Source organism: Heptranchias perlo, chromosome 5 (assembly GCF_035084215.1).
Source record: "Heptranchias perlo isolate sHepPer1 chromosome 5, sHepPer1.hap1, whole genome shotgun sequence".
In the NCBI taxonomy this organism is placed as follows: domain Eukaryota; kingdom Metazoa; phylum Chordata; class Chondrichthyes; order Hexanchiformes; family Hexanchidae; genus Heptranchias; species Heptranchias perlo.
The window spans coordinates 33406197-33427920 of NC_090329.1; the positions used below are offsets into that span (position 1 = coordinate 33406197).

The 21724-nt window shown below is 41.2% G+C and overlaps 1 protein-coding gene across 2 annotated transcripts in view; it reads right to left on the minus strand.

The window, feature by feature from the left end:
- LOC137321677 (peroxidasin homolog) overlaps positions 1 to 21724 on the minus strand; it is a 245329-nt gene that overhangs the window by 89598 nt on the left and 134007 nt on the right. For both annotated transcript variants that reach the window (XM_067984201.1, XM_067984200.1), the window contains 2 exons: positions 3605 to 3676; positions 248 to 319 (listed from right to left, as the gene is read on the minus strand). In XM_067984201.1, coding sequence (XP_067840302.1) covers positions 248 to 319; positions 3605 to 3676 — 144 coding nt within the window. The remainder of the gene's footprint in view (positions 1 to 247; positions 320 to 3604; positions 3677 to 21724) is intronic.

Here is a 21724-nt window from a genome sequence, read left to right on the forward strand (position 1 = left end):
GCGATCCAATGCATCCAGGCACAGGGACAGGATAACCTGCCCCAGCATCTTTCGACTTGTGCAATGTACATAATTTCAATCTTCTAGTTCCCACTTTGATAATAAAACAACCACACTGGCACTCCACATCTTATATATGCTACTAGCACTGATCAAATGCAAAACTTCCCAGTACTGTACTGCCCCATTAATTACCATCCCTCCCTTTGCCACCTCCCCATAAAGAAAGCTAGTTTCTCCTACTTACAGTCTTTTCATGGACTCTAACTGACTGAATGTTCTTGGCAATATCTGTGACAATCTATTGTTGTGCAAAAATCTGTAAAAGAAGAAAAAATATATATCCAAATATGATTTCTCTGTGGAATTATTGCATTAAAAACATTTGCTCATTTTAAATGAATTAATTCACTGTTTAGTACCTATTGGTCTCGTAGTAAACCATTGATTTTTGCATTTTATTTTTTGAGTTCAAGTAATTAAATAAAAAACAGGTGAAATCAGTTGTAAGCAAATACCTGTTTTATGGGCCAAAAATAAAACAGAACTTTGATCAAGGAACAGTTTTGGAAGGTACAAAGAATAAATTAATAACCTCTTACAAAAGTCTTCACAAGAAGTTGATGTACATCATTTGCTGCATCTTAAGCACTTTGTCCAGCGTGGAGTTTTGTTCAGCTTACGATATGTTGCAAAGGACAGTGTGTTCCATGTCGAACTCTAGCATACTGACATTGGCAGTCCTAATTTAAATTTTTTTTTATTCATTCATTGGATGTGGGTGTCGCTGGCAAGGCCAGCAATTATTGCCCATCCCTAATTGCCCTTGAGAAGGTGGTGGTGAGCCGCCTTCTTGAACTGCTGCAGTCCGTGTGGTGAAGGTTCTCCCACAGTGCTGTTAGGTAGGGAGTTCCAGGATTTTGACCCAGCGACGATGAAGGAACGGCGATATATTTCCAAGTTGGGATGGTGTGTGACTTGGAGGGGAACGTGAAGATGGTGTTGTTCCCATGTGCCTGCTGCCCTTGTCCTTCTAGGTGGTAGAGGTCGCGGGTTTGGGAGGTGCTGTCGAAGAAGCCTTGACGAGTTGCTGGAGTGCATCCTGTAGATGTTACACACTGCAGCCACAGTGCGCCGGTGGTGAAGGGAGTGAATGTTAAGGGTGGTGGATGGAGTGCCAATCAAGTGGGCTGTTTTGTCCTGGATGGTGTCGAGCTTCTTGAGTGTTGTTGGAGCTGCACTCATCCAGGCAAGTGGAGAGTATTCCATCACACTCCTGACTTGTGCCTTGTAGATGGTGGAAAGGCTTTGGGGAGTCAGAATTCTAACATTAGCATTCACATTCATGGGTAATCATTTTGTATAATCAGATGGATGCTTCTGTGACCAGCTAGGTGTGAGGCACTGCGCAAACGCATCACTGTCAGGAAACTGCTCAAGACTCTCCAAAACAAAGCACTGAGAGATCCACTTAGGTAGTGTTCCAAATTATCCGATACATATGCACCCACATTTGCCATTGGAATGCACCCCGATTATCTGACCCAGAGAAGGTTGCCCAAAGCCGAGCTTTAGGGTCCATCAAATGTGCGCAAGGGTGTTGCTGGAGTTTGGCTAAAGGTATAATTTTAGCTAAAACTGTACAGCTCATCAGCAAGGAGCATTGGTGAGCTTCCCGCTGCCATTAAATTACCCTACCCATTGGGGCATCGGCTTGCAGAATTTCTAGGGACAAATGAGAAGAGTTCCAGTGGCCGATTACAGGTCTACCCTCCAAGTCCCTTCAGTAAACCAGGCGACTAGTTAATGCCTGAGGAGCAACTTGGTTCCAGTCTTCCAGTGCCATCTTAGAGCCAACTCAGTTCCAAAGAGATTCCACATATGTCTTCTCCCAACAACCCTACCCCCGCCCCCCCCCCTCCGCTGCTAGCCATTAGTTAGTCTTTCAAACAACTGATAAACATGGTTTTGAGTCTTCATTAGATGGAGAACACGTATAAAGAACTCCTTCCAAGCACTATGGTGAGGAGCAAAACTCGCTATAAAATGCATCTGTACATTGTCACCATCCTACTGACCAAGCATAACCACACACATTGAATAGTGGTTCCATCAGTTAGATGGGCAGTGCGTGCCTGACTGCAACCCAATCATGGCTGGCCTGAACCCCAGGTACACAGATCAGTGTAGGCCATAGCACTCATTCCCTGCAATCATTTTCCCTTTTTAGGCACAGATCTATCTTATAGTTTAGCCCTAGATCTCATACATGGGCCAAAGGAAGACCTATCGAGGTGTTCTGAACTGCAGAGGGCTATTTGAACACACACCTTATATACCACAAACTTAGTCGGCATTAGGACTTTACCGTCATTGAAGACAAGAAACACCAGAGCACTCTTCCACTCTTCTCAGTATGGTTCCGAAGAACTGTGTCCAAATTGAAGATGACATCCATCATAAGGTAAGTATACACAGCATCTTAATTTATGGCCCGCCTCAACAAAAGCACAGTTGAATTAAACTGCCCATCCCATAATTGGCTATTAGATACATATATGTATGTGTGTGTATAACATTCTTCTGAAAAGAGAAAACGGTCACACTTAATTTTTGCGTAAGACAGGTGGCACTGTAGCTTTTTGGCAGTATGACAGAACTACCAACCACAGTTGTGGGTGAAGCAACTTTGTTCATTTCTCAGCCTCTCAAGTTAATCCTCAACTAGTAATCAGTGCTGCAAGACTGATGTATTTGATTGACAACACAGCTGTTCCAGTTGTAAACAAAGATGTGCATGTGAAAGTCCCACGGACATGTGGAAAAGCTCTGAATCCCTTGAAAGCAAAATGATTTTTAGTACTTTAATAAACATTTTATAGTAAATTACAGTAATAAACCAGCTTTATGCTTCTGGGTTAGTTGCTGGCTGTCAAAAAAAATACAATGAAGGTTTGCGTCATTTGTAAGGGCTAAAACAGGAAATACAAATTTTTTAAAAAGGGCTTAATTTAAAGATATTAACAGTAGCACAGTTTTCACAATTTTCTCTCTTATTTTTGTAATTTTCCTACTTTCCCATTATATAACTATGACCGTCTTTCATTACAAGAATCAAACCATCTAGTTGACAGTAACCGACACAAATGCTGTCTATACTGCTCCACGGATCACTTTTCCACCTCACCCGACAACCCAGCATGGATTTGTACTATAAATGACATTGTATTGATGCTTTAGGGGGGGAAAAAAAACCACATTGGTCACCTAATTGATTTATGGGGATCAATATAGTCTTGACGGTTAAGTTATCAATAAAGAAATGAGACTGGTACTCAACCCTGGGGGAAGCCCAAGAGAGAACACCAGTGACAAGTTGGAAATGAACTTGAGTTATTTGGGAGCCAATGCTGTAGCGTTGTAGCTACTGTATCTCCTCTAAAAACTCTTTCAACTCAACAGGCTGCGTGTAAGTCTGTCCTTTCCAATACCATTGAATCGGCCTCAGTTTACAGTCAGGAATTTCTGGTTTGGCTGACAATACCCTTTAAAGCTTTTCTCAAGAGGTTACCTATTAAACGTATTAGGAAATTGCAGCACTCACAGCCTTTCAAGCTTTGGAAGATCACTGAAGGATTCTGGTTCTAAAGACTCTATTTGATTGAAGTGGAGATACCTATTTAAAGATAAATAGAAAATCCAGTTTACATTGAGACTTTCAACCAACTAAAAATAAGTACTGTAGCACCTGGTGCCTAGGCACCTGGCTTTCTTTTGCTATTTCTGAATTGTTAATAGCCACATGATTTATGCATTGAAACTTGGGTTGATTTACACCAATTTAAATTAAGGAAAGAAAAAATCCAAACCTACACAACACAAGGAAAAAGTTTTGTTAAAGCCAAGTATTGTCAGTAAAAATAAAGAAGCTTTAATTAAACCACAAGAAACAGACAACATTGCCTCTTTTCACAGACCCATCCAAGAAAATTGAATACTGTAAACACTTCATTCTGCATTTAAATGAAACAAAGCACATAAACTTTACCAATGCTCTCACAGGTGTGGTATTTTACAGAAGCAGTATTTATTTTGTTTGGGCTTTCAATTTAAAACTTTGAATCACCACTTCTGAAGCACAAAATGTTTCATTTTTAAACAATTAAATTCTACAGTTATATTTGGCTGATCTGTTGTGGCCACTACACCCAAAGCAAAGTGGTGCAAGGCTGAACAGTTAGCAGCTGCTGCACATGAACACTCCAAAAGCCCCAGTATCTAATTTCATTAGAGTCAGGAATCTAATGTTACTGGAGTCAGGACTCCAAAGGGGTGATTCTGTGATCTGCCGCTTCCAGAAGGCAGTGGATTCGCAGGGAACACATCTCAGGAAATCGTGGGTACACAGCCAGTGATATTCTGTACACTAAAATTAATGGAAAACCAAGGACTGTACACCTGTAATTTCCTGAGACATGCTCCTCGCCAAGCATCACTCCCTGCTGGGAGCGCTGGGTCGTGAACTCACCCTTATATATGTCAATTACTGACCATCAACCTCGAATAAGGATATACAGTATCACCTCTTGGTAAACTACCCCCAATACTAATGTTGCAAATAGGTAAATAAGTGGCCCATTGCTTTAAAGTGTTACGGTGCCCACACATCCTTCAAATTCCCATTTTATAAGGGGTTGGGTATGTAGTGGGTTAACATACAATCTCGAGAGTGTGGGTTTGAATCCAGCCCAGACTGATGAATCGAAAGGCTTTCTTCAGCTCACCCGATGGCTCTGTTAGTTAAGACAGTGAGTTACTGAGCTACATGCCAGGAGGCTCCCGGCTTTGATCCCTGGACTATCTGTGGCTGTGGCACCAATAAAGGGCACTATAGTTAGCTTCAAAGGTCACTGGTTAAGGAAGGGAAAACCAATCATACTTCTTGCTGCTAATCACTGTTCAGGGACTGCTGCTGGAAATGTGCTGCGCGGGTGCCAGATGAGAACAGGATGGGGCTTGGTGGCTATAACCCTGGCAGTCCAAAGGCTGTTAGCTCTCGCTGTCTAGGTTAACGCATGAAGAAGGGCCATTTGTGCAAGATACCAGGAGGCTTCTAGCAACACCAAGTGAGGACAAGGAGAAGTGAAAACGGACAGATAAAGCAGAAAAAAGTCTCACTCGTTGGCTGTAAAAGTTTTACCTGAAATGAGTCCGGTCAGTCATTCTCTTTTGTGCAGCACAAAATCTAACAGTAAGTGGCAATCTTTTCAGGGGCAGGCGACAAAGATGGTTGGGTGTGAGAAATGAAAATAATACACTGGTGCAATAGGACATGGTCTTCTAATGCTGGGGCAGAGCAGAGATAACTTTATTTACTCTTCAAATGTCTATCATATCTGACCGATGGGCACTTGATGTCACAAGGTGCCTTAAAATTGCTCCCCACTACTCACCTTAATAAACACAAATTGTTTCAACAAGACCCACTTTCGATCAGCCTGAAAAACTTAACATCTTCAATACACTTAGTAGTATAGGACAAATTCTTTTGAGAAAGCAGTCAGGTAATCTAAGGAAACAAATAGATTTTTCCCCTCCATTTCCACATTCCTCGAGTGCCTTAGGTCTCAATTTCCACAGGAGATCAATGATTTTATTTATGAAAATGGAAGTCATTTATGCTCTGACAGTCTGCTAACAGCGTTATCAATTATCTAACGTGGTTAGATAACAGCGTTATCTAACATGGGAAAGTTAGTGAAATAATCAAATTATGGCTGAACAGTCAGTAAATATTGAAAAACAGTTCTAATTGAACACACTAACTCAAATATAATAGGGCATACACACACATACGCTGTTGTGTATAATTTTTGAATAGTCTGTTTATGATACAGTGCAGCATTGCTAAGCTGAATTGCTCATATTTGGATCATTAGAAAGAAAATATGATTTATGCAACGACACAAAAATTAACACATAGCCTTGAGTAGACATGGGGTCTTAACCAGTTTCAAACTATAGGAAAGTTTGAATCTGGCGATACGTTGAAACAAAGCTAAATCCCGAGCTTTGGTAGGCTTGGCTCAGATTTTGAGAGTATGGGTTATCCACCTCTTCCTTCTTCCAATTTCAACAGGAAACGCACTGTTACTGTTGAATGCAACTGATAAAACTATTAAAATCCATCAGTGGAGCTTGTGCTTAAGGCGGTTTGTGACTTGTACACCCTTGTGACCAAGAGTCACATTCCAAAGCTACATTTTGGTGGAATAAATACCTCTTGAATGGTTCTCTGTTAATTAGCTTGTTTTTCAGACGTCTACTGAATAAATAGTTTGTAACAGAAAACAACCATCTAAGGTAACACAATTAGCCTGTTGTATGTGTTTGCCCACGTCTATGCATCTGTGTCTGTGTGTATGTAAATGCATGTATATTTATGGGGTAATTTATGAAAAAATATTTTCTTCTTGAGTATTATTTTGGGAATGCATAAAATTTTCAGGCAGTTTATATCGAAATGACTATACTATGGTAAAATCAGGTAAGTCAACAAATATTTTAGCCAATTTAGATTTATGTGCATCACATTTTGCAACTAGTTTGCATTGCTTGTCTGTAAATAATGCATACAGACAGAAAAAAATCAGTTCAGTAACCAGCATTTAAAAAGTAGTGTAGTATAAACCAAGAAGCCAAAGTTAGGGCATTTTATTTTGTATAAGCAAATGTGAATTCCTATACAACATGCTGTACACCCACAGTCCCGATGAGCCTATTAATTGAATTAGGTTTCTTTTTTTTTAAATTGTCAAAAAGTTGACTTACCAGTATGCATGCATAAGATATAAGTCTGGGAGATTTATACATTTATTTGGGAACTCTGTACTCATTCATAAAGAAAAGAAAATCAGGAGGCTGAGGCCATAGTTCAATGTGCCTGGAACACTAGTGTCAAGCAATTCCACTTTAAAGCTAGGATTATATGATTCTCAAATGACAACAAAAAAAATCTTACATTTTGTGGCAGTTTCTTGGCTAACTGTAGTGATCAGACCCATCTTCTGCCTGCCATTGTTATTTTGTAAGTCAGTGCCAAAATAAACTACACAGGATGTACTCTCAACTTATTAGGGTCAATTCTGGCTTACAAATACTGAGTAAATCAAATGTATGGAGCAGGGAACTGAACAGTCTGCAGGACATCAATACATAATCTACACTGGAAGTGAGGGAGTGCTGTGATTGTCAAAGGTGATGGGATGAGATGTTAAACCAAGGGCAATTCAGATGGACATAAAAGATCCCGTTAAAGAATAGGAAGTTCTCTCATTGTCCTAGCCAACAGATTAACTGATTGTTCATCTCATTTGCTGTGTGTAAATTGGTTGCCTCGTTTACCACCACATAGCAGCAGCGACTGCATTTCAAAAACTAATTTGTTAGATGCCACGTGCCTCGGGATGCCTTGAGAGGCGTGATAAGATGCAACGTAAATTCAAGTTGTTTCTGTTAATATATTACTTCACTCATCTCCCATTCCCCTTTAATCTCCTCAAACACATTGGGCCGAGTTTTGCTATGAGCGGTGAACGAACGGCGTCCATAGACTTTCTATGAGGTTTTGCACGGCAAGTTACTTTAAGTTAGAGATCCATTCAGTGCGGTGCCCTCTAAAGGGCATCTGGGACCTGTGTGAACATGGCAAGTAACAATGTATCTCCTTAACCAATCAGACTAAAGATCTGTTAATGAGCAACGCAGAGACTGCGCAGAGACTGAACCAGGAAGTGTAAGTTAGAAGTGAATTCAATGTCAAATCAGGTGCAGAAAGTGAAATAAAGACTGGATTAAGAGACAGAGATAGAGACAAAAAAATAATAATTTCCTTTAATCTACTTTTTAAAAAAAAATGTCCAGCAATAATTAAAATCTAAAGGAGTGAGACTCCACACTTGTAAAAGTTAATTTTCAGTGCCAGAGAAATCATTTGGCAGTAATTAAGACTTACCACACTGTTAAAAGGATACTTACACTAGAATTGGCAAGCCCTAACTTTTTCTGGTGAGTTTAGTCCATATCTACGACATCAGTACAAGAACATCACACCGTTCAACACATTTGAACAGCTTACAGAGGGGGGACACATCTCGGACAGCAACTTCCCGATTTCTGCGTTTAACTGCGCATATGCACTCACCGGAAGTTGCTGTTCGATTTGCACATGATGGTGAACACTGTTAGCCTCACCGTTCTTTTTATAGCAACATCCGGCCCATTGTTGCTACCCAGCTCCATGCTCACCTCCATCACATCACTCCCCATTCAAATTTCTTCAGTCTGGTTTCCATCCTGTCCGTAGCACCCAGAAAGCCCCGGTCACAGTCACCAAAATACTTAATGACTACAAATGCGGCATGTTAACCCTTCTCGTAGTCTGTGATAGAATCCACAAATTCGCTCTTCCTTGATCCACCTCTGTGGTACTGCTCCTACCTGTCCCAACACATCTGCAATGGCTTCCCCTCCCTCACCTGCACTGCGACATCCAGGATACCACATGTTTCATTATTCACCCCATCCTATTCTTTGTCTACATGTTGTCCCTTGGTGATATGAGTCATAAGTGTAGGGTCAGTTTGCGATTGAATGCAATTGATAACCAGCTTTACTTCTCCACCATCATCCTTGACTTCTTGTTTCACTGTCTGACTGCTTGTCTGACAAAGCATTAGATGAACCAGGATTTTTCCAAAATCAAATCTATCCTGTTCAATTCACATCAGAAACCCTGTACCCAAACCCCCAATTTCATCCCTACCCCACTGCATGTTCAAACTGAACCAGACAGTGGACAGCTTTGGTGTCCTGGTTGACCTTGAACTGAGCTTCAAATCCCACATGCCATCCATCATCCTGACCATCTATTTCCACCTTCATAACATCACCCACTTAATCCTTACCTTACTTCAGTGGTGACTGAAAATCTCATCCATGTTTTTGTCTCTTCCAGGTTTGACTTTTCAAACACTCCCATTGCCAGTATCTTGACCCTACGTGAAGTCCAACTCATCCAAGACTCCACCAACTACATCGTATCCCATAACAAGTTGTTGTCGCCTATCAACCCTATCCGTGCCAATGTCCATTGACTTCCCATCCAATGCACTTTCAAAATCTTCATCCTCATTTGCAAATCCATCCATGAGCTCACACCATCCTAGCTCTGCAACCTTCACTAACCCCACATCCAGCTCTTCTGCGTCTGCCCTATTGATGTGACTATTCCTCCCCCAACCTTCATGTCACAATTGGTGGCACAGCCTTCAGTCACCATATCCTTACACTCTAACAATAGAATTCTCTTCCTAAAGAAAGAACTTGCACTTACATAGCATCTCATCATATTCTTGCCAAAGCACTTTCCAATCAATGAATTACACTTTTTTTCTTTGAAGTGAAGTCATTGTTACGTAAGAAAATGCAGCAGCGATTTTGTGCACAGCAAGGTCCCAGAAACAGCAAATGCGATCAATGATTGGTTAAGCTGTTTTTTTTATGGTGTTGGTCGAAACAGAAATGTTGGCCAGGATGCAGAGATAACCTCTTGCTCTTCAAATCGTACAATGGGAAGTTTTACGTCCAACTAAACAGGTAGACGGAGCCTTGGTTTGACGTCTCATTCACAGACGACACCTCTAACAATGCAGTACTCCTTCAGTACAGCACTGAAGTGTCAGCCTAGATTATATGCTCAAGTCTTGAAATGGAGTTTGAATCCACAACCTCTGCCTCAGAGATGAGTGGTACCAGCAAAGCCAAGCTGATATATTCCAGGACACTTTGACTGGCTACATTTGTGGCACCTTCATAAGTCTCAATACTTTCATTTTGTCCCCAATTCTCACTCGTGCTTGTTCCCACCCGCCAGCCTCCCCCGCGCGCGCGCGCCCCCCCCCCCCCCACACTTTGTGAAGCATTTTGCCTTATTAACGGTGCCATACAGGTCAAGTAATGTTGTCCATTGGAACCAAAGCCCTTTGAAAATCACATAAAATTATAAAGTACAGAAAGAAGCCATTCAGCCCATCGTGCCTGTGCCAGCTCTTTGAAAGAGCTACCAATTAATCCCACTCCCCTGCTCTTTCCCCATTGCCCTGCAAATGCTTCCTTTTCAAGTATTTATCCAATTCACATTTGAAAGTTACTATTGAATCTGCTTCCACCACTCTTTCAGGCAGTGCATTCCAGATCATAAGACACTGCATAAAAAATATTCTCTGGTTCTTTTACCAATTATCTTAAATCTTAACTTAAATCAGTGTCCTCTGGTTACTGACCCTCCCACCAGTGGAAACAGTTTCTCCTTATTTACTCTATCAAAACCATTCATCTCATAGCAAATCTGACATTTCTCTGTAAGCAGAACTAGACTTGGAGTAGAGTCATAATGCGAGACTGCCATGAAAATACAAAGATGAAAACACATAGACACCACCTCGAGGGCACAATGCTTGGATGTGCAAGTACAGCAGACTGCACAACATTGACACTTCTGTGTACTATTGATTGTTAGGCCTTCCTATTTTTCAGGTTTAATTTTTTTCCTGAATTCAGGTTAAAAGAGTGAAATCAGTTCTGAACCAATGTGTGGTTTTACCGGTCAAAAACAAAACAAAATTATTAATAATTAGAAAACCTTGGGTTTAATCAACAAAACAAGTTCAGAAAGAACAAGTATAATAAACGCCTAAAAATGCCTTCACAAAACCTGATGCTAGATGGAGTTGATATATATCATTTGCTGCATCCTCAGCGTCTCCTCTTCCATGGAACTTCATTCAGCCATCTGTATGTAACACAGGCAACTAAAGATACAATCTAAATCAACGCTGCTTTTTGGTATGAAGATGTGATGAAAGGCTTTATGTGCTAGGCAGCTGTGTGTGTCACATCAGAACTTCAGTCTGCCGATGATGATGTTTCTAAGTTGCATGGGTTTAATCCTAACATCAGATGATTTGACGGCACTCCTTGGCACTACTACTTCTGCAGCTTCACTTTGCACACACTACAATTAATCTGTGGATGTTATCATCATATCAAACCATGTACAGAATACTCCATTTAATTCACGGTCACTTAATTTGAATTAAGTGATCATTCAAATTTTCTCTAAGCACTAAATTAGGAACAGGAGTAGGCCATTCAGTCCCTCGGGCCTGCTCTGCCATTCAATTAGATCATGGCTGATCTGTACCTCAACTCCATTTACCTGCCTTTGCTCCATATCCCTCGATACCCTTACTGAACAAAAATCTACCAATCTCAGTTTTGAAAGCTTCAATTGACCCAGCATCCACAGCCTTTTAGGGGAGAGAATTCCAGTTTCCACTACCTTTTGTGTGAATATGTGCTTCATGATTTCACTCCTAAATGGCCTGGCTCTAATTTTAAGATTATGCCCTCTTTTTCTGGATTCCTCCACCAGAGGAAATAGTTTCTTTGTTTCTACCCTATTGAATCTCTTTACAATTTTAAACATCTCGATTAGATCACCCTGCAATCTTCCATACTCAAGGGAATATAAGCCAAGTTTATGCAACCTGTCCTCACAATTTAACCCTCTAAGCCCCAGATAGGGTCTGACAAAGGCACTGTACAACTGGAGCATAACTTCCTCCCCTTTGTATTCCAGAGCCCTTGAGATAAAGGCCAACATTCCTTTTTGGTTGCTTTTTGTACCTGACCACTAGCTTTTAGTGATTTGTGTACACAGACACCCAAATATTTTTGCTCCTCCACAGTTCCTAGTTTCTCACCATTTAGAAAATACTCTGTTTATCTTTCTTAGATCCAAAGTGATGACCTCACATATCCCCACATTGAACTCCATTTGCTGCAGTTTTGCTCACTCACTTAATCTGTCTATGTCCCTTTGTAACTTCCTGCTCCCATCTGTACTACTTACTGTTCCTCCCAACTTTGTGTCATCGGCAAAATTGGATATACAACTCTCTATTCTTTCATCCAAGTCATTGATAAATATGGTGAAAAGCTGAGGCCCCAGTACACCACTTGTCACATTCCGCCAATTAGAGTGCGTACCCTCTATCCCTACTCTGTCTCCTACCACCCTACCAGATACCAACCGATGTCTCACTTTGCTGTGTTATTTATGTTGTTTAATTCGAATTACTGGATAATTCTGATTGCTCTTAACACATAAAATGACTTTTAATTATCAGTATTATCAGACTGTAATCATGTCCACAGCCTGCACTTTCAAGGCATAATTTCTGGAAACTACAGTATTGAAAAGCCCAATGCAAGTGCTGTTAATTACGACTACACAATATTCCTGCCAAAACATGCAAGATGTGCATACCGTCTCCCCAACGCTTATTAGTACTGTCTTAACCACCCATAATTAACTGGTTTAATAATGATTGTTCACTTCAAGCAAACCATAACTTACCATTAAACAAAACTAAATATTCAAATTAGTGTTGTTGTCTTGCTAATTCCCAGCCCAAAACTACAAGATCTTGAATTTACATTCCCAGACTTCTAGTCTTTTCTATCCAGACAGAAACCATCATCAATTTTAATTGGATGCTGTAGAAAATGAAAATCAAGGCCTGCTCAGTGCGGAATGGATACGGACTTAATCATATCAGGAAAGCTGCTGTGCACATAAATTATAACCCGTGTTTATTAGTCAGGGCTCTTTTGCCAGCTCTTCAAATACAGTGAAACATGTGACCCATTCATAAGCAATCAACTCGATCCGAGCATCTACAAAAAACTAGGATTTTTAACACATTATATGAAAGTGAAAGCTGTAACACATATTGATGTTAAGTATATTAGTCTATTCAGTACAGATATAAAGTACTGGAGTTCATGCAAGAGCATTCTGTGGCTTTGTCATTCAAACAAACCCTCAATGTAACAAACAATGTTACAATTTTGTTTTTTTAAAAGTATAATTTTTCTCTTTCATGTTGTTATAAATTTACAACAATTCCTATAAGTGGACTCGGTCCTCTATGATCCAGAAACTGCACCTTTCTTGCGTCTCCCCTTGCAGAAGCATTACCTTTGGGAACAGCAATGACCCTCTTCAAAGTCCTCTGCACACTGGATTCAGTATAGGATTTTGCTATGTTACCATTCTCTCCAAATTAGCGGAATATCAAACAGAGGCCAGAGCTTTTACAGGCTAAAGCAATTAAAGTGAGTCAATGCCCTAGTGGTAAAGATTAAAATTTACCTCACTGTCCATTAAAGGTGACATGAGCTTCGCAGCTTAACAAAAACAAACATTTTTTTAAAATGGTGAATGTTTTCCTTTTCATGATAAGGGATGTAAGCACTGGAAAATAGAACATCTTACCACTTTCAGGCATCCAGTATGAGCATCAAGCATTCCTAGGTCAGGTACATCATGATTCATCCCTCTACACTGCCCATAAAATGCCTCGCGCCAGTGTGGAATCCCCATTTTCCAAACAAACCTGAGTGAAATTACCAATTTAGCTCTAACCTGAAACGAATTAAGTACAGTTTTGTGCTGTGATTAAATGGTAATAGAATTTCAATCGTCCATGCTTCTTTCATTTTGGACTTTCACAGCCAACAGATGACTTTCATCAGATCCATTTGGACCAGATTGAAATCCAGCTGCAAATGATGAAAACATTTTTTTAAAAAAACAGGCCACATGAAATACAAACTCCTGACGAATTGTAAGACTTGGTTTATAAGTCATTTATGTATCAAAGCCAGCTCTTACATTTCAATGACGTGGAGATGCCGGTGATGGACTAGGGTGGACAAATGTAAGGAATCTTACAACACCAGGTTATAGTCCAACAATTTTATTTTAAAATCACAAGCTTTCGGAGATTATCCCCTTCGTCAGGTGAGTGAATGAATAAGAGGTTCTCAAATCGCATATCTTATATTAGGCTGGGACACCATCACACCAATCAAAAGGTGTCGTTGGTGTTCAGACAGGTTAGCCACGGAAAACAGTAGGTCCCAGTATGCTGAATACACATTGTGTCAAATTACACAGACAGAGAGAAAGAGACCCAAAAGGCAGAGAGAGAGAATATTAAAAACAGATAACTTTTTTTTCCCCTTGCTGGTGGAGTTACGTGTAGCGTGACATGAACCCAAGATCCCGGTTGAGGCCGTCCTCATGGGTGCGGAACTTGGCTATCAATTTCTGCTCGACGATTTTGCGTTGTCGTGTGTCTCAAAGGCCGCCTTGGAGAACGCTTACCCGAAGATCGGTGGCTGAATGCCCTTGACTGCTAAAGTGTTCCCCGACTGGGAGGGAACATCAGCCGCACTCACAAGACAGTCCAGAACGTCACCCGAGCACTACGCAACGCCATCAACGCTCTCAAGACAAACCGCAACATCGTCATCAAACCAGCGGACAAAGGAGGAGCCATTGTCATACAGAACAGAACGGACTATTGCAAAGAAGCATACCGACAACTGGACAACCAGGAACACTACAGACAGTTACCCGCAGATCCGACCAAAGAACACACCCACCAGCTCAACAAACTGATCAAGACCTTCGATCCAGACCTTCAAAGCATCCTACGTGATCTCATCCCACGTACTCCCCGCATGGGAGACTTCTACTGCCTCCCAAAGATACACAAAGCCAACACACCCGGACGTCCTATCGTATCAGGCAACGGAACCCTGTGTGAGAACCTCTCTGGATACGTCGAGGGCATCCTGAAACTCATCGTACAGGGAACCCCCAGCTTCTGTCGCGGCACTACAGACTTCCTACAAAAACTCAGCACCCACGGACCAGTTGAACCAGGAACACTTCTCACCACTATGGACGTCTCGGCACTCTACACCAGTATCCCCCATGATGACGGCATCGCTGCAACAGCCTCAGTACTCAACACCAACAACAGCCAATCTCCAGACGCCATCCTACAACTCATTCGCTTCATCCTGGATCACAATGTCTTCACCTTCAACAACCAGTTCTTTACCCAAACACACGGAACAGCCATGGGGACCAAATTCGCACCCCAATACGCCAACATTTTCATGCACAAGTTCGAACACGACTTCTTCACTGCACAGGACCTCCAACCAACGCTATACACCAGATACATCGACGACATTTTCTTCCTATGGACCCACGGCGAAGAATCACTGAAGAGACTACAAGATAACATCAACAAGTTCCATCCCACCATCAAACTCACCACGGACTACTCCTCAGAATCGGTTTCTTTCTTGGACACACAAATCTCCATCAAAGACGGGCACCTCAGCACCTCACTCTACCGCAAGCCCACGGACAACCTCACGATGCTCCACTTTTCCAGCTTCCACCCCAACCACGTCAAAGAGACCATCCCCTATGGACAGGCCCTATGAATACACAGGATCTACTCAGACGAGGAGGAACGTGATGGACACCTACAGACGCTGAAAGACGCCCTCGTAAGAACGGGATATGACGCTCGACGTGTCGATCGACAGTTCCGACGGGCCACAGCAAAGAATCGCATAGCCCTCCTCAGAAGACAAACACGAGACGCAACGAACAGAGTACCCTTCGTCGTCCAGTACTTCCCCGGAGCGGAGAAACTACGCCATGTTCTCCGCAGCCTTCAACATGTCATCGATGACGACGAACACCTCTTTAAGGCCATCCCCACGCCTCCACTACTCGCCTTCAAACAGCCACCCAACCTCAAACAGACCATCGTTCGCAGCAAATTACCCAGCTTTCAGGAGAACAGCGTCCACGACACCACACAACCCTGCCACGGCAACCTCTGCAAGACATGCCAGATCATCGACACGGATACCACCATCACACGAGAGGACACCACCCACCACGTACATGGTTCATACTCCTGTGACTCGGCCAACGTTGTCTACCTCATACGTTGCAGGAAAGGATGCTCCGGAGCATGGTACATTGGCGAGACCATGCAGACACTGCGACAACGGATGAACGGACACCGCGCAACAATCGCCAGACAGGAGGATTCCCTCCCAGTCGGGGAACACTTCAGCAGTCAAGGACATTCAGCCACCGATCTTCGGGTAAGCGTTCTCCAAGGCGGCCTTTGAGACACACGACAACGCAAAATCGTCGAGCAGAAATTGATAGCCAAGTTCCGCACCCATGAGGACGGCCTCAACCGGGATCTTGGGTTCATGTCACGCTACACGTAACTCCACCAGCAAGGGGAAAAAAAAGTTATCTGTTTTTAATATTCTCTCTCTCTGCCTTTTGGGTCTCTTTCTCGCTGTCTGTGTAATTTGACACAATGTGTATTCAGCATACTGGGACCTACTGTTTTCCGTGGCTAACCTGTCTGAACACCAACGACACCTTTTGATTGGTGTGATGGTGTCCCAGCCTAATATAAGATATGCGATTTGAGAACCTCTTATTCATTCACTCACCTGACGAAGGGGATAATCTCCGAAAGCTTGTGATTTTAAAATAAAATTGTTGGACTATAACCTGGTGTTGTAAGATTCCTTACATTTCAATAGTTGTGAATACCCATTTTTGTTGTAATCTTCATTTTATTCTTCCTCACATTCATTCCTTCTCACTCACCCAAACAGGGTAGCTATTGTGGCTGCTGCCTTTGTGTGATAATGCTGCCTTCAGCACCTAACAGGAAGATACTCAGCTAGATGATCTGGAAACCCAGCCCCTGTAGCCCTTGACTGAGTACTTTAGCTACAGGACCTGGCAGCACTACAGATGGGGAGAAATTCATGAATGACTGAGGGAATTAGAGAGAAAGGGAAGTTGGAACCACACATCAGGCAGGAATTAAACCTGGAGATTGTGTAGGCATGGCTTCAACTTCCGAAAAATTGTCAACCAGTCGTAAGGAACACCCAGGATACTGTCAGTCAATGAAATCAGAGGCTACGTAGTGCTGACACATTTAGCTTAGTTGCCAACTATCGGTTTCTCAGTGAGTGAGCAGTGTTTTGACTTCCCCACAACCCCCCCCCACCAATTCGTTCTACTCGTGCAGTGCTCTCCGTGTTTGCTATTCTTGGGATTTTAAAAAACTGATCCCCATTTTACAAGTTATATCACACACGTGCAGAAGTGTGGATCACAGTGCATTCTGGAGCAAATTCACTGCTGCCAAAAACAGAACACTTTGGCTCCCTCCACACAAGCAGCGCAAAGCAGGGCTGAAAATACAAGCAGGTGTGGTGTCTCCCTTAATCTAAGATTAGGTCCAGAATAAGCAACGGCAATAATTATTTGGACAGATTAACCTTTGTGGCTTGTGTTTCTTTTCTCATTGAGTGCTAAAATAGCATGCTGGAAACAATACTGGAAACCCTGGAGTAACAGCCTGAATTGCTGTTTTTCTGTTGATCTCCTCTGCTGAGTTCAGAAAATCCAGACACTTATCTTTCCTGCTTTTTAATTGGTTGATTTTAGATTTCTTTTATGTTTCATTTGTCACAAATCCTCATCAAATTTGTTTTCAGATTCAGTCATTTTGAGAATGAACATAATTTGCAACTAGAACCTTCCTGATTTCTGCTGTTAGGGATTTTTCAACCATTTTGCCACAGAAATTATTTAGAAAAAAAAAAGTTAATTTTAAATGTTGGGTTTTTAAAGCAAAACGTACTCACATAAGTTCAAAAAAGCAGCTAGAACAAATAGTTAATTTGCTAATGCAAATTGCTTTCCCCAAAGACTGTAAACAAGCCTGCCTAGGTAATCAGTAAGCATCTCACGTCCATTGAGTTGCTAAGTCTCTGGTCCCTTCTATCTATGAACACCAGGTGATGAGAAAAAAAGACAGATACACAGGCTAACACAGTTAGTCAGGTTTTGAAAACGAAAGCTGCAAGTGCAATCTTTGGCCATACTCAGAAGGAGAATACAGGGGGTTAGTTAGAAGCCAAGTAAAACAACTCACTGATTTGGAGAAGCTTCGCATATTCATTATTTTCTATTATCGCATGAAGACACATTGTACTGATTGAAATAAATAGATCAGATCATAACTGCTGCTATATTCATGCGCTGTGAAATAAAGCAGCTTAACGATTCTTATCTGGCCTCATCTTACCAAGTGTTTTTTCGATCCACCTGTGAAGAAATTGAAGAATCACACAAGCGAAAGATGCAACTATCCAATTCAGATTACAAGTTGATTCTATTACTACACTGCTGTATTACGCTATCGTATCATTAGATATTGGGCAGTATTGGAAAATCCCCCAAATGTAAGACACGCAGACTACTTATGGGATTGATCAGCACCCTGTACCCAAGCAAATTTACTTCCAGGTTTAGTAGCTGAAGCAGAAACTATGTCAACCTTCAAGATTAGATTGGATAGGTGGATGAAGGAAAAGGGGTTGAAAGGATATGAGAACAGGGTGCGTAAATACGATTAGAACTATTTGCTCGCGTGAAGGATAAACTGGTTGGGCTGAATGGTCGGTTTCCGTGATGCAACATCTATGTATTTCTATGTATCCACAGCAAGATCCTAAATTCCTAACACTGGTCTATTTTGACTTTATACTGGAAACAATCTTTCTCCTTGTACGATCTCTCAGCTAAGGCACTAAGATGATACCTGCAAGTCAGGACCTTATTTTGTAATTTTCTAAAACATATGAACACAAGTATATATTAACTGTAAAGAGCAGCTTGTGATCAGAAAAGTAACTAAGACATGAATTTAGCCAGCCTTTGCATTCTCCATTAGCAACAACAGTTCAACTTATTTAAAGGCATCTTCACTCATAAAATGCAGGGCATGGTCTTCACCAGTCACAGCTAGACTGTAATGAAGGATTGCCAGAAATACGATACATTGTTATTAATTTTTAGCTAGTGTAGATTGCAGAAATAGAATTGATGCTTTCACATTATACAGAAGTTGGTGTCATTTGGGCTATAAAAGGTGACTTAGTGTGGGCTAAAATGTTACTGCATTAATGAGATGTGCCATGAATTGGAAACATAAGCAATAATGCCCACAGTGTGCTTACATACTGAGCTTAGAATCTCTCACAGGAAGGAAGGAAACCTAGGCCATGCTTAGATAGGGTTTAAATAAAGAGAAATTGTTCCCAATGGCAGAAGGGTCGAGAACCAGAGGACACAGATTTAAGGTGATTGGCAAAAGAACCAAAGACGACGAGGAAAATTTTTTTTACACAGCGAGTAGTTATGATCTGGAACGTGCTGCCTGAAAGGGTGGTGGAAGCAGATTCAATCGTGGCATTCAAAAGGAATTGGACAAATATTTGAAGGGCTATGGGGAATGAGCGGGGGAATGGGACTGACTTGATTGCTCTTACAAAGAGCCGGCACAGGTTCGATGGGCTGAATGGCCTCCTTCTATGCTGTAACAATTCTATGATTCTATGTTTAGCGGATATTTACAGAACAACATTGGCAAAGGTCTGGGAGATGGTCATATACTTTGTGTCAACAAAAGAATGGCAAGAGAAGATAGAAACTAGGGTCAGCAGATTATTTGACCCTAGGGAGCAACACAGCTGAGTCCAATCCTGACAGACAAAGTACAACAAAAGAACAGAAAAGGCAGGCATGGAAAAGAATCACAGTACACTTCAAAATGCTGGAAAATACTCCAAAATAGTCAGGAAGCAAAATTCCTGGGGGTGGGCAGGCAGACATGCTCCCATACTTCGCTAGGAAGTAAATTTTTAATAATCAGAGTTTAATTCCTCCTAATAATATAAATGATGGGACTATTGGGCTTGGCTGCACTTCAGCCATCTTGAAGAAGTAAACCTTTCTTCAGGGCTGTTTTTCGATTGTACCTAGTTGTTGAGTTGTCAGCTTTTCTAGGGCTGTGTCAGCATTTTTGAAGCAATGAGTCATCTTTTCCAGGTTTGTATATATGTACATATCTTTAATCACAGATATTTCCAATCCTATTTCTCTAAACTCTAAATCATCTTGCTTTGCACAGCCACCTGCTTTTGAAAATAATAGTTGATATTACAAAAGCTGAGCAATAGAATTCGAGATGATGTACAATCTCAGAGTATTTTTTGATGGAAGAGAGAAACCGTAAGGCCCATTTTACCAGAGAGAAAAAAGAATGGTTTTAAAGCAAATTATATGGTCACAATACCATCAGTTATAGCAAAAACCCACCACAGCTACACTGCCCACTCCGCTTTTCAATTATTACCTAATTACCCTTTACAAAGCTACTACAAATTAAAAGATATGGCTCCAGTACAAAACATACAATCCAATGATTAGTGCATCAAAATCTCTACAACTTTATAGCTCATGTACAGTAAACCCTTTTAACATTTAACATTTTTTAAAAAGGAATCCTGACATATTTTTACTTAAAAAGCACTGCCCATGCAGTATTAGTTTAAGATAAAATCTGCTATATTGCTGTGGTTTTGCTGGCATAATTTGAATGATTCTTGTTCAGAAAGCTCAGAGATGCTATGACAGACATCCTTATTTGGACACAATTCTCGAAACAGCCTGCTCCATATGGTCAGTCTGCTGGCTTATGATACTTGCAAATATACAAAATCACTATCTGTCCCAAGGACTCCTCCTCTTGGTTACTAACAACAGGGAAATGGCAATCCCCCATTACAGGCCAAACTTTTCGCAGTTAAAACCTAAGAATTATCAGATTTAAACAATTTTCTTTGAGGGTGGGGGAGAGGCAGCCTGTAACCTTTGGCAAGAAGCTGTTAAGCAATTCGCAAGTAATTTTACTTCTATTCTTTGGCTGTAGTATGTTAAGCTGTCAAAAAAAAATCACCACTTGAAATCTCAGTCACCAGGGTGTGGCTACCAAGATGCAAGTTTCCCCAACTATTTTAAACAATGCTTTTGAATAATCTGAATTGTAGGAACAGTTTTACTGAGTGCAAGATTATTAACTGGAACTAGTGAATACATGGTATAAGAGAATTGTAAAATGGTATATGAGGAAACGGAACAGCATGGATAGAAAGTTGATTACGGACAGGAGACAAAAGTCTAAAGGCCGATGGGCATTGTTCAAATTGGAAAAGGGTTAGAAGTGGTGCATCCTGGGGTGAGTGCTGTTCACAGTATATTTAGGGGATTTGGACTTGGGAATAGGGAGGACAATTTTGAGATTAGCTGATAACACAAAAGTAAATAATTTAGCAAACAGCAAGGATGACTGTAAAAGTCTTCAGGAGGAAATAGACAAGCTAAGAGAATGGATGTGATTTAATTTAGAAACTATGAAGTAATATATTTTAGTGGAAAGAACAAGGAATGGGAGCAGATACTCAGTGGAAAGACACTGAAGGGTGTGGACAAACCTGTGGGTTCAAATACATAATTCCCTGAAAGTGCAAACATAGGTAAATAAAACCATAAAAAAGGGTCAATAGCATTTTGGGTCTTTATAAATATGGGTATAATGTACAAGATTAATGAAGTAATAATTCATTTGTACACAGCAATAAGCAAGCCACAGTTACACAATTAGAGTACTGTCTGCAATTCTGGATGTCTCATTATAGAGAGGACATTAAAGGGGTGGAAATAAAGAGTGTACATTGTAGATTCACCAGGATGATGCCAGGGATAACAAATGAGATATTTGAGATACCAGAAATATTTCCACTGATGCAGAGAGGGATTCGAGGAGATATC